We start from the raw sequence: 14582 nt of genomic DNA on the forward strand, positions 1-14582 counted from the left end.
GAAAGCTAACGGCATTTTGGGCTGTATAAGTAGGGACATTGCCAGAAGATTGAGGGACGTAATCGTTCCCCTCTATTCGACATTGGTGAGGCCTCATCTGGAGTACTGTGTCCAGTTTTGGGCCCCACACTACAAAAAGGATGTGGAAAAACTGGAAAGAGTTCAGAGGAGGGCAACAAAAATTATTAGGGGGCTGGAACACATGACTTATGAGGAGAGGCTGAGGGAACTGGGATTGTTTAGTCTGCAGAAGAGAAGAATGAGGGGTGATTTGATAGCTGCTTTCAACTACCTGAAAGGGGGTTCCAAAGAGGATGGATCTAGACTGTTCTCAGTGGTACCAGGTGACAGAACAAAGAGTAATGGTCTCAAGTTGCAGTGGGGGAGATTTAAGTTGGATATTAGGAAAAACTTTTTCACTAGGAGGGTGGTGAAGCACTGGAATGGGTTACCTAGGGAGGTGGTGGAATCGCCTTCCTTAGAGGTTTTTAAGGTCAGGCTTGACAAAGCCCTGGCTGGGATTATTTAGTTGGGGATTGGTCCTGCTTTGAGCAGGGGGTTGGACTAGATGACCTCCTGAGGTCCCTTCCAACCCTGACATTCTATGATTCTATGATTCTATAGCCCCACTAACACAGGTATAAATAGCAGTGTAGTTGGTGAGGCCTGCCTTAGGTGAGTAAAGACATTTCTGAAAGGTGTGGGTATGTATGCAAGTATGCTCTCTACTCATGCAAGCTATTTTAGAAATGTAGTGTCCCGCTGCTTCCTGCTGAGGGAGTCTTTTCCTGTGGAGGGGAAAGGCTCCAGCAATGGGGAAAGGGTCTGGCAGTGGGGAGGCAGCGGGGAAAGGATTGGGCATGTCCCTGCTATGGTACCTTTCCATGAGGTGGGGAAAGGCTCCAGCAGTGGGAAAGGCTCCTGCAGGGAGGAAAGGCTCAGCCTTTCTCCGCTGCCTTCCCCCCTGACAGAGCCTTTCACTGACATGTGTAACTCTACATAGCTAAACACAAGTCCACTCGGAGTAGACACAGCTTACTGTTTGCTGTAGCATGTAGCTACACGTTCCACTACACGATGACGCCAGTGGTGTGATGTAGACATAGCCTAGGCATAGCTACATCCCACAAAAGGGTCTAGTAGCAAGTATGGAGATCGACTACTCAGGATCTCTTTCATCTCCGGGACAGGAAGCCTGCTGCTGTTCTCCTTGGAGCAGTGTGGTACCACCCCTGACTTATGTTGTATCTAATGATACAATCTAGCCCAGAATGTCTTGGCTTTTGCCATGGCCAATCAAGTTATGATGGGCTGATAGCTATTATGATTAAGAAGTTACTCCATTAGGCTGTGTGGCTTTGTATTTGGAATTTTTTTGGATGATTAAATGATTATCATAGTGTCATCTACATTGCAAAAGTGATTATGTAATGATGCCGCTGATCCAATCATCTGTGGGGATTGAATCCAGGCTTCTGGATTTAGAACATGAGCCTCTACGTCCTGAGCTAAAACACCAGGTGTGTTTAGGCAACAGCAGACTCATAAACCAGTATACTTGGTGTAGCTACTAGAGGTAGACAAAAGTCACATTGGATTAGGATGGGGCACAGTTACACCACATTAAATGTTAGAACCCAGCGCTTCAGGGAATTTTCTCAGTCTTGAGTTTGGAAGCATTTATAATTTAGTGTAATGTAAAATTATACTGAAACAATACATTTATTGCAAAGTTATTTAATAATTAGCACTGATTAAGGGTCAGGTCCTTAGCTGCTGTAAATCAGCCCCATAGAGTCTGGTTTTGCTGCATCATTTTTTAATTGCAAATAAAATTTAATAATTAGTAAGATGTGTCCACTTTTGTCATCTTGCATATATACATATACTGGAAAATTAATTTTCAGATCAATAGTCTAGATAAAAGCAGAGACGGTCATGTTTCTTTTATACATAATAGGCCTTTAATCCTGGCAAATGCCATGGACTGGAGGAGTTAAATGCAACACTAGATATACAGCAGCAAAATGTTGACTGAGCACGTGCCTTGGAATTTCAGAATCAATGCAAGCAAGTCCATCTTTGAAAATTCTAACTCTTTTCTCTTTCCTCGCCCTAGAAGATAATGAAGCGTCTCATTAAAAGATATGTACTGAAAGCTCAGATAGACAAGGAGAGTGATGAAGTCAATGAAGGTGAGTGTAGCATATTGATCACAGTTTCAAAGTTAATCATGGAATCAAAAGAAGCAATTCAACAAAGATTATGTTAACTTGTTGGAAGAGCATTTCCCTAACTTTTTGGGACAATCACATCTCAAAGTCCTTGATACATGGCAAAACAAAAATATATCAGAACTAATAGTAAATTATTACCTAATAAAAAGGTATACCATTAATGTGAGAGATATGTTTCTTGGATCTCTGCTTCCCACACCAGAGATTGGCTTCCTGGTTATAACATAGATATGGCAATATCTTTTATTGGACCAACTTCTGTTGGTAAAAGGGACAAGCTTGTGAGCTAGCTCTTCCTCATGTCTAGAGAAGGTAACCAGAATCTGTTAGCTTACTACAAGGTGGGACAGATTAAGTATAAGGGGTTCACATATGTTGTAGGAGACTACTTAAAATGAAGTGGGCAATTAAAGATTAGAAGGCAGGAGGATGAGTTACAAATTCTTATAATGAGCCATAAAACTAGTGTCTCTGTTACATCCATGGATTTTGGTATCCAACAGAGTTATGAATTTAAGTTTCCAGGCTTGTCTTTTGAAGGTGTTGTCTAAGTTTCCTTTGAGATGAGGACTGAGAAGTGATTGTTTTGTGAACAGTCTTCAACCATGGGTGACAGGATATTTTTGTCTTTTATCATTTTTTTCTGTGTTAGTTCATTTGAGAGCATAGTGATTGTCTTGTTTTATTCACATAGTTGTTTTGGGGGCATTTGATGCACTGAATGAGCTAAATGACATGTTGTGATGGGCATGTGTTGGGCCCATGGATCTTGAAAGTTGTGTTGTGGGCGTTATCGATCATCATAGCAGTGATTATATGTCCGCAGGTTTGGCATTTGTTGTTCTGGAAGGATCTGGTGCCATTTTGAGTTGTGGGGAGTTTACTTCTGATGATGAGCTTGGCAAAGTTGGGGGGTTGTTTGAAGGCCAGAAGAGGGGGTTCACAAAAGATTTCTTTCAAGGCTGAGTCCTAATAAAGTATGGGTTGTAATTGTTTTATGATACCCAATTTGGGTCTAGTGTGGGGTGACAAATCAGGGTGACAACTTGGGGTGTGTGGTCAGTGTTTTGGGGGAGAGTTGTATTAAAGCAGGTTGTTCCGGGATATTTGGGTAGTCAGTTCCATGACACTATCTGCTTCTCTGGTGGAGTGTCCTTATTTAGTGAAGGTAGTTTTACATGTGATTAAGTGTTAACCCAGACTTTCTCTTCTGAGCAAATTCTGTGGTATCTGAATGCCTGACCGTAGATAGCAGATTTCTTGGTGTGTCTGTAGTGGTTGCTGGATCTGGGGGTAAGTGTGTTGCACCATGGATTTTTTGTACATAGCATTTGTAGGGTTACATTGTTGAAGCTAATTGTGATGTCTAGGGTGTTGATTTTGGCATGGGAGTGTTCAAGAGTGTTCGATGTATGGGTGGTGAAGTTGTGGTGGAAATCTATAAGGGAGTTTAGGTCACCTGTCCAGAAGATGAAAATATTATCAATCTATCTCAGGTATATCATTGGTTTTGTGGTGCATTTTTCCAGAAGTTCTTCCTCAAGGTGGTCCACGAAGAGGTTGGTGTATTGGGGCACCATCCTAGTACCTAGCACAGTTTTAAAAAGTATTTGTTGTTAAATATAAAGTTGTCGTGGGTGGTGATGAAATGGATAGGTTTGATGATGGGTTTGGGCTGGATTTCTGAGCATTGTTCATTATCTTGTAGGTATTTGAGGCAGGCAGCGACGCCATCGTGATGAGGGATATTGGTGTATAGGGAGCTGACATCCCTGGTAACAAAGATGGTGTTCTGGGGGAGGTGGTTAATACTGTGGAGTTTCAGGAGGGAGTCGGTAGTATCTTGGAGGAAATTGGCCCACTATGTGATGAGTGGTTTGAGGATGGTTTGTATGAGCCCTGATATTGCTTCAGTAAGAGTGTCGCTGCCCACACTGGAAACAACAATGGCTATAACATGTCAAGAGTGTTGCCACTTCTACTAGTAGTTACACATTCCCCAGATCTAGGAATTGTTAAAAATTCTCATGGAGCACCATCATGTTAATTCAGAGATGGTCGTGTGGCCATTTCCCCTGGCATTCTTCATGGTGTGGGTCATGTGTACACTTGTGGCAATGACAGCAATCCCTTATGTGAAAAAGTAATACTGGGAAAGTGTTTAACAGAGTTTAGCTTCTTTTAATGTGATTTAATATATCCAGACAGCTCTTTACATACACTAGCAAGTGTGGTCTGCAGACCACCACACAGAAGAGCTGCCCTCCCTCTCTCATCCTTCGCCATAGATATGCACTGGCTCTGCCTTTCTGTGTGGAATATTGCCCCTGCATGCCTGGTACCCTGGCCAATTGCATATCTGGCTTATTTGCTCGCTAAACCCTGCTCTGTTTCCTTTTCTTTCTGACTCTATCTTCTGCCGTCCAGACAGGCAGCTGGGAAGTTAAAGTAGAGCTGTGCCTCTGTACTGAAGTGCTTTCCCTGTGGTTCAGCAGATGATGCAGATTAAGGCTATGGCTATACTACACCTTAAATCGACATAAGTTATGTCACTCAGGGGTGTGAATAAGCCACCACCCCCTGAGCGACATAACTTATGTCAACTTGAGTGCCGGTGTGGACAGCACTATGTTGGCAGGTGAGCTTCTCCCGCTGACATAGCTACCGCCACTCGTGGGGGCTGGAGCAAGTAAGCTGAGAAGAGAGCTCTCTCCCGTCAGCTTAGATAGAGCGGCTACACGAGAGAGCTTATAGCAGCACAGCTGCATTGGTTCAGCTGCGCCGCTGTAAACTCTCTTATTTAGCCACAGCCGTAGTGAAGTGCAGAAGCTCAGCAGTATTCTAGCTCTTCGAGTGCCTGTGCCTGTTTGCCAATGATCAAAACCATGGAAGTAAATATTAGCTTGTCACCGGCTCAGGTGAATCCCAGAGGGGAGGTGGAAAAGGCTGGTTATCACTGTGTCTTTTGGGGACCTACATTGCGACCCCTGCAGGCTTGTTACCCACAGTTTCTAAACTACTGAAATATTAATAGAATTCCAGTGTATTATTTTAGTTCTGAACCAGGCTTGTCAGTCTTTAGGCAGAAAACACCTATCTTCTAATAAATGGTGTTCATTTTCTTATTCGCCAGCCTGGTTCGAAACTGCTCTTAAACAAGCCTGTTTTCTGATACGATGACACTGGTAGATTATTCACGAACGTGCCTTTGTGGGATTGGTTTCAGTAGCGTTAAATCAAGCATGTTACATCAGCAGTTGTGTGCGTTACTTGATGTGTCTCCTTTAAGAAAAAATATTTATTCGAAATTGAGTTAAAATCTGAAGACTGGGCCACCCTTTCCAGCAATAGTACAACCCTTCCCAAGGAATTGCCTCTGGAGAGAGAAAAACTCCATAGGCTTTCCTCGTGGAGGTGCCCCCAATCATTCTGTGGGTTTGCTGCTGTTCTACCCACAAATTGAGCAGAATTGAGGGAATGTGTGGGAGGAAATGGGCTTCAGATGCCTCTGTGATCCCTGAGACCGCTCCCTGGCAACTGGCTTTGGCATTTCTAGCACCAATCTACCATGATCCTTGGCCACTGCTACCTTCAGAGCATTCATTTAAGAGTGATTCCTCTACACGGAGGACAGGATTCATATACATGGAGCAGACTCTTTCTTTGGGGTTATGATGTGCCCCCTACAACTCCCTTACTCCTCATCCCAGACACCCTTACTCCCAGTCACGTCTCGTCGTGTGGATCCTGACCCCAAAGAGAGCCCCCTCTAAAGACTCAGGAAGAGGCACAGGGCCATGGAGGCAGTGATATTAGACACCTACCTTTCTGATTGGGCAGAGGAAATCCATGCACGGGATGGTCTGGCACTAAGTTACAGTTATCATCATAACCTTGGTTACACTCTCTTTTTCTTTTGCTTCATAACTTTTAATCTTATCTCTCCTAGGTGAACTGAAGGAAATTAAACAGGACATCTCAAGTCTCCGTTATGAACTTCTTGAGGAAAAATCTCAGAACACAGAAGACCTGGCAGAACTCATTAGAAAACTTGGGGAGAAACTTTTGATTGAGCCCAGAGAGGAAGAAAGGAAGAGTTAACCTAAACATTTAAACAATGAACCAAAAATTCAACAATCCACTTCAAGCCATATTTATCCTCCCTTAATTTTTCAAACTAAGTTCACATTTTTAGAACAGATCAAGAAATAAAATTATTCCAGTTCTTTAATGAAAAACTGCAGTTGGCTAGCCCCTTGCATCTGTGATTGACAAAAAATGTCATTTGAGAAAAAAATATTTATTTATTTTACCCCTTTCCAGAGGAAAAAAAATCTTAGATTACTCAATGTGCAATTTCCTTCTTTCCAAATATATCAGCTAAGGCTTGAGTAGACCACGTATTAATGATTAAAACTGATAGCTCTGTAAATCTAAATTTCTCATATCTTAACCTTTTATTATATTTTCTATAGCCTTTCTATATTCCTTTCCTAAATATACATAAGTATAATTGAATGAAATGGAAGAGAAGAAGGCATTTAAGGCCTGGTCTAAAAACACCCCAAATCAAAATCCATTTATTTTTCAAAAGAAAATGTTCCCAAGTAGGGGGGAAAAAGCCTTCCTGCTCAATTTGCAAATAAAATTCAAAGCCATGGAAGTAATTAATTTTGAATATATTTCCTTGTGGAGGTTTGTTGTGACATCATGTGAGCTGCCTCCTTACCACTCATCCCACTATGTTTTCAACAAACCAATACTGAGCTATCCTTCCAGGAAGCTGGATTCCAGTAGGAATTACTGCATTGAGAAAAGAACACCTTTCACAAAGTTTTATTGAAAAGCTATTGTTGAGGTCCGAAGCAAAGCCCGCAATCCAAATCTGCCTGAACCTTGGAGAAGTTCTGATCCGTTTCCAGCTTCTGAGCTTCCCCAATTTCTATAATATCTTGAACCACACCAGCAGCTCTGAACACCCCCAAATTTTAGAGGAGTTTGCATCTGGATCGTTTTGTTAGTTGACATTTCCATCTAGGAAGGACCAAACCAAACTCTAAATGCTAACCTCTCTGAGTTCTTGGAAGCTTTTGCATCTGGATATGAACATCTTCAAAGTTTAAATAATTTGTTTAAATAACGGGGTTTTATCTGGGCCCATTTATAGTAAAAAGAAAATCATAGTTTGACAGTAATAGCTTTTGAATAAACTTTGTGGAGCATGTTTTTTTTGTACAAAGTATCAGAATCTAAACATCTCCATCTCTTCCTTTTATACTGAAGGTTTAAGAAAAAGTCATTGCCCAGGAAATTTGTTACAGATTATGGTTTTTAGTGTCTAACTGAGTGAGCTGAAAGATAATTTTGTTGGTCAAATCATAATTATTTTGGAAGGGGGATAAACTATAAGTACATGGTGGGGGTGGGGCTTCTGTCTTTTCTGGAGTGTAATCCAAGTTATTATTAAGGTAGCATTTGTAGAGTACATCCACTTTGATCCATAGAAGTTCTGTGATTCTGTGAAACTTCTTAGCCTTACCAGCTCAGCTAGTAATGAAGAGTGTGGGACAAACTATGTACTGCAGGTCTCAGACTCAATGAACTCAGGGTTTAGAAACTTTAAAGGGCCTCTCTCAGGGAGGAGAAGGAAAAAGAGTTTTTCAGAGGTGCCAGAACAGTGTCATTATAATTATGCATGAAACCACAGTGGCTAAGGGTGGGGAAAACTATGGCACCCACAATGGCCACCCTTAACCTTAATCACTTGCCTTAGATAATTAAAAAACATGATCTCTTTATCTGTTGTATTCCCTATTGTGAGGATAGGGAGTACTGCAAACACTGAGATGCCCTTATCTATTTGTCTCAGGCTTTATGGCCTACTTTTTACATTGACCAGTGAACCTAAAGCAGTTTTTGACTCCCTTTGGAAGTCAATGGGAGTTAGACACTTAGCTCCTTTATGCCCTTTGAAAGTCCCAGCCCATATAGTTAGGCCAAAATTAGACTTTGATTTTGTGTGTCCAACTCAAAGCACTTTGGGCCTGATTTTCAGAGATGTTTAGTGCTTCCCACTCCAGTGGGAGCGCAAAGTGGTCAGCTCCTCTGAAATCAGGCCTAATTTGTCCAGAGCAGGTCCCCCAAAATTAGCAAACTCTTTTGAAAATGTGGCTGCTAGAATCTTTAGATAACAATTGCAACAGAACTATCCTTTTAATATTAGAAACTTCTTGATGACGTTCATTCTAATTTACAATTTGGATCCATAACATATAAAGTTAAATCATGGTTAAACCTTGAAACTGCATAAACCTAATATGAGGAAAATGTTTACTAAATAGATAACAAGGAAAAAAACAGGTACTATTGAAGTGAATATTTTTATTGCAGAGGTTAAATGAACACTGTAAATATGTTTAAGCCCACATTTTGACTTTCCTTAAAACTGAAGGATCATAATGTACATACTGTATTTCATGAAGATATGCATATGGATTTTTTTTATGCAATGAAGATATTTTTATGTGGTTATTACAAATGGAAGAATTTGTTAAATATATTGAAGCAGTCCAATGCCAAATGTAGTATGACAGACAATATAGTAATTCAAATGAACACCATACCAAATACATTATGAGATAAATTAAAATGTACCAGACTCAAAATATCTGTGTGACATGTTGTCTGAACATGTTGATCACTTTGGCTACTTTTGCTTTACAGACAATGATAATACAAATATGGCTGGAGGCTATAATTCACTAGCAAACAATCACCCATTGTTACCCTGAAAACAGAATGTAAATTTCTCCCAACGTTTTTCCTCAAAATAGCCTACCTGTTATAACCCATCTTTTCTCCTCAGGTATGGGTCTCCAGGGTAACTAAGGAATATCTTAGAGTACACTGATGTAGCCTTCCGATAAATGATTGACACAAGCAGTATTCTTTCCAAAACAAAGCACCCTTCATTGGTGTAAACACAAATCCCTAACACAACACAACCCCTTATTGGTGCTATAAAACACAAATCCCTCATAACAAGCTAGAGAGCATCCCAAAACACATTGCCTTATAGTTTGGAGTGGTACTAAGTGGCTGTGCCCCACTTCAGTATGAAATTGAGTGCATTGGAAACAGTGTTGTGATGTGGTATGCCCTCTGCAGAGCTCTGACAAGGAAATATTAGCAAAAATAAGCAAAGCAACTGCCAATCAAGCCTATGAGCAGAATATGTAAGGAGAGAATGTAAGAACCAGTGGCTGTCTCATCAGTTTGTTCACTTTGCCCATGTGGTCTGTCTATTTAGTCCAGTGAGAGGGAGAAGACCAAGAATAAGAGAAACCAGAGGGAGAACATCTAAGAACAGTTAAACTCGGCTTTCATTGACAAAACAGTGGAGGTGTACATACTACAATGCTCTTCCCACTGACAAAACTTGACTGCTTTGCCGACAAAATAAAATCACCTTGACGAGAGGCATAGAGGTTTTTGCAACAAAGTTAGATTGACAAAGTGTCAGTGTAGAACTGCACTTGGTTATGTCACCATAAATGGCCTCCAACAGGTGTCCCACAATGCCCATCCTGATCGCTCTGGTCAGCAGTTCGAACTCCGCTGCCCTGCACCCAAGTACACAAGCATCTGCCCCGCCCCCTTTAAAGGACCAGGAATTTTTGAATTCCACTTCCTAGTTACTCGGCATGGAGAGCACACATCGCATCTTCACAGCTGACCATGGCAGCCTCATGCAGCAAATGTTCTCCTGCTTGGAGTACACCACAGTTGTTGGATCTGCTGGGTCTGTGGGGAGAGAGGCTGTGTAGTCCCAGCACCACTCCAGCCATAGGCACTTTGATACCTACGGTCAGATTTCTTGTGGCATGTTGGATAAGGGCTATGAGCGGGACATGAATCAGTGCCATGCGAAGATAAAGGAGCTGAGCAGGCATACCAGAAGGCAAGGGAGTCAAACCATTGCTCAGGTGCTGCATTGAAGATCTACTGCTTCTGTAAGGAACTGGATGTCATTCTCGGTGGCGACCCCACCTCCATCACCAAAAACCCCATGAATACTTTGGGAGGGCTGGAGACAGCGGCCAGCAGACTTGACCCTGAGGATGAAGTGGTGGATGAAGAAGTGGAGTTGGAGGATAAGATGGGACAGGCAACAGGGTCGTCTGAAACGGTGGCAAGCCAGGACCTCTTCTCGACCCCAGAGGGGTCAAGCTAGTCCAATCACTCTGTCAGTGGTGCACGTGATGCAAGAGAGGGGAGCTCTAGTAAGTGCTCATTTTGATTTGATACTGCTTGGTTACATGAGGTAGAGCTGTCCTTTGCTTGGCTATATGCTAGAAGTGGGTTGAGGGATAGAAATGTACAAGACTAGCTGTGTTTGCATTGGTTTCACATTCCCTCTGATGCAGCTCTGCAGTGGGGGCTCTGTGGAACAGTTTGTTAATGCACACCAAGATTTAACAAGAATCCTCCAGAGAGATCACTAGGAAACTTTCCTGGAGGTACTCATCAATCTTCTGCCAAAGGTTCTTTGGCAGAGCTGCTTTGTTCTTTCCCCCATTGTGGGAAACTTTCTGCACACTAATTGGCAATCACTTGTGCAGGGACGAAACTGGCACGTAGGCAAGCAGCATAGGGACCAGGTCTGAAGATGCACGAATGCAGGAGATGCACCCTTGCATCCTTGCTTACCCTCAGGAGTGAGATAATGGCTTCAATGACCCTGTGGAAAATGGTGGCAGAATTTACAATATTGTCCCTCATCATTTGAAGTGATCCCCTTAAAAAAACACCAAGACCCTTTGCCCCATTTTGAGCACACACACATACCCCAGCTAAACTCACCATATTTTGTGACTATGCCGAGCTGTGTGCTTGCCAAGGGACAGTGAGAAAAAGGTGTATTTTACTATTATGATTCGATTCTGTGAGTGCACTAACAATCATGCTTCTGTTTCTTGTGCTTCTGCAGGTGTGGCTTTCAGGGGGACCCCCTACACACCAGCAGAACACCTCAATCAGACAAGGAAGCTACTGAGGAGGAGCAAGGAGGACACGTTTCGGGATGTGTTCCAATCCTCTGATGCCATAGAACAAGAACACAAGGCATGCAGAAAGAGACAGTTAATGAAAATTTAAAACGCTATAGGCATGAGAGGAAGCAGGGCCAGGAACTAATTTCAGTAGGCCAGGAGTGGATGATAAAAGTGATCGAGGAGCAAACAGAGATGCTGAAGTCCCTAATTGTGCTGCAGGCAGAACATGTGTGCTCATCCCCTCGTAGCCCATACAGAACTGCTTTACATGCCTTTCCCAAACTCCTTTCACACATTCCTTGCATCTTCCCAGCCAGTCGTAGTACTCCATTCAGTCCACTCCTTCGGACCTCTTTGCAAATGATAGCTGGAGTTCCACACAGCTATGAGAGCCTCCATTGGGGGAGTGGCCTTCTCAGTGTTATGTCCCTTTCAACAATGCATTTTCTTTGTGGTGTTTGTTGCTATTTAATAAACAGATACGCTCTGAAAGATAATCAGTCTTTATTTGTCTCCTACACATGGTGGTTGCTGCTGGAATTAATACACAGTAGCAATTGGCACATTTGCAAACTACAAATCACGGTCAGGAAGCAATCATCAAAATTTTCATGCAATGCAGCAAGTTAACAAAGCATGGCAGAATGCTTTCCAGAAAGACACATTACTGGTGCTCATTGTAAATATGGTACCTCAAAGCCTCCCTGATTCGAACACCCCCCTGTTGTGGCCTTCTAATAGCCCTGGTATCTGGCTGCTCAAAATCAGCCAACTGGTGATCCACTGCCATGCTCCACCCTGGGGAAACTTTTCACCCTTAGCCTCACAAATATTATGCTGTGCACAGCAAGCTGCTATGACCATGGGAATATTTTCCTCATTTAGGTCTAATCTGACATAAAGGCAGCGCCAGCATGCTTTTAATCTGCCAAACAAATATTCAACAATCATTCTGCACCTGCTCAGCCTATTGTTGAAGCGCTCCGTGCTGCATCCAGGTTTCCCATGTAAGACTTCATGATCCATGGGAGTAAGGGGTAGAGTGGATCTCACAGGATCACTATGGGTATTTCAACATCCCCCATTGGAATATTCTGGTCTGGAAAGAAAGTCCCTGCTTGCAGTTTTCTGTATAAGCCAGTGTTCCTGAAGATGCGTGCATCATGCACCTTCCCTGACTACCCCACATTGATGTCAGTGAAATGACCCCAGTAATCCACAAGCACCTGCAATAACTTAGAGATGTGCCCCTTTCTATTGATGTATTGTTGCAAGATGGTCTGGGGATAAAATTGGAATATGCATGCATCTATTGCCCTGCCACATTAGGGAATCTCATTGCCACAAAGCCATCCACTATGTCACACACATTGCCAAGAGTCACAGTCGTTTGTAGCAGGATGCGATTAATGGCCCTACACACTTGCGTTACCGCAGCCCCAATGGTTGACTTCCCAACTCCAATCTGATTTGCGACCGACTAGTAGCAGTCTGGAATCACTAGCTTCCACACAGTGATCGCCACACGCTTCTCCACCAAGAAGGCAGTGCTCATTTTGGTGTCCCCGCCCCGCAGTGCTGGGGCAAGCTCTGCACACAGTTCCAGGAAGGTGGCTTTACACTTCTGAAGGTTCTGCAGTCATTGCTTCGCATCCCAGACCTGCATAACAATGCGATACCACCACTCAGTGCTTGTTTCCCAAGCCCAATAACGATGGTCTACTGTGTGCAGTTGCTCTGTGAATGCCTAAAATAATCTGGTGTTGTTTCTTTCCATAGCACACAGCAGGGCAGGCACCATGGATTCCTCTTCAGATTTGAAGCTCATGATATACTAAATGATCAGCCGCATTGTGTTCATAACACTGACCACAACAGTAGAGAGCTGTGCAGGATTCAATCTTTCAGACAGAGATGACAGGTGCACAGTAAACAGGGGCTGTTGAAAAATGGCATGAAAGAAAGTCGAAAGAGCATGGACTGAAGAGACAGAAAAAACTGCATCATGGGACATTGAGCGTGCACCCATGATGCACTGCAATCCATTCCACCTTCCCACATCTCCTAGCTGCAGAAGGTGATGAGTTGCACAGTGGGATAGCTACCAACAGCGGATTGCTCTTGCTGTCGACCCTAGAGCACCAACTGTGGATGCATCCTACCGACAAAAAGAGCATTGTGTGAACATGCACAAGCGATGTAATTATAGTAGCTCATGATCATCAGCATAACTTGAGTCAACTTAACTCTGTAGTGTAGACATAGCCTAAGAGCAGCAAACAAATCTTCAATATTAGGCAGTGGCTATTGGTTTTCACATAAAGCTGGTTCAGTCTGCCACCTTGTGTTTCTAAGTGAACGTCTTTTCTTTTCTTTTTTATTTTTTGCTTACTTTTTCTTATTGTTCAGGCTGTGGGTGCATTGTACACTCGTGGGATAGAAGCTCCTCAGCACCACTGTTCTATTTGGACCCAGCAGAGACAAAGAGAGACACAAGGGGAGTTGATTTCAACACAGCTATCTGCTGTGGTGACTTTATTGTTCTGGAAACAAATATGAACAAATGGAATTGAAGCTCTGCTCTGAGCACAAAGTGGCCAACCATATAAAGGGGCAGGACATCACAGTTAGGTCACTCACCTGGGATGTGGGAGAACTGTTCTCAGACTGGCCTCATTTGGAACAGGAACTTGAACTTGGGTCCCCTCTCTCCCACGAGTACCCTAACCACCAGTATTTGGGGTATTTGGGGGTGGAGCTCTCAATCTCTCCGGTTGAAGCTGTTCCACTTTGTACAAATAATTACATAAGGAGATGGATTCTGTATCCCAGTGGTTAGAGCGCTCACCTGGGATATGAGACTCAAGTTCCTTCTCCAAATCAGGCAGAGCAACAATTTGAAAACAGATGAGTGCCCTAACCACTTGGCTATTGGCTGCTAAGAGAGGGGGTCTCTCTTTTGTTTTTCATGAGAAAGAGCTGACCTGGCTTAGGTACCTAACTCCAGAGAGGATTCACGTCCATGATCCCTGAGCAAAGCCTAACAACCTTTGAGGGATAAGGCTAAGGCCTTGTCCCTTTTCTCAGGAGTTCTGACTTGGCTAACTTGGATAGCTCCCATCTCAGAATGCTGGCTTCTGAGAATCCCATTCTTAGGTGCATACCTCTCCCCCATGCATTGTATAGGGAGCCTGGATGCCTGACTCAGAGCAGTGAATTCTACTGGGTAGCAGGGCATCTATTAGTTAGGAGTTGCTACGCTCAGTGTGGCAACTCCTAAATCCCTTTGTGG

At 43.0% G+C, this 14582-nt stretch overlaps 1 protein-coding gene across 3 annotated transcripts in view; it reads left to right on the top strand.

Annotated features, from left to right (window-relative positions):
* TRPC6 (transient receptor potential cation channel subfamily C member 6) overlaps positions 1 to 11787 on the top strand; it is a 154132-nt gene extending 142345 nt beyond the window's left edge. Inside the window, exons 11-13 of one of the 3 annotated variants that reach the window (XM_024099579.3) lie at positions 2120 to 2195; positions 6187 to 10519; positions 11227 to 11787. In XM_024099579.3, coding sequence (XP_023955347.1) covers positions 2120 to 2195; positions 6187 to 6338 — 228 coding nt within the window. In that variant the 3' untranslated portion in view covers positions 6339 to 10519; positions 11227 to 11787. Of the gene's footprint in view, positions 1 to 2119; positions 2196 to 6186; positions 10520 to 11226 lie in introns of those variants that run through there. The other 2 variants (XM_042854714.2, XM_042854722.2) reach the window with 2 other exon arrangements.
* Positions 11788 to 14582: the final 2795 nt, after the last annotated feature.

The sequence above is a fragment of the Chrysemys picta genome, chromosome 1 (assembly GCF_011386835.1).
Source record: "Chrysemys picta bellii isolate R12L10 chromosome 1, ASM1138683v2, whole genome shotgun sequence".
Classification (NCBI taxonomy): domain Eukaryota; kingdom Metazoa; phylum Chordata; order Testudines; family Emydidae; genus Chrysemys; species Chrysemys picta.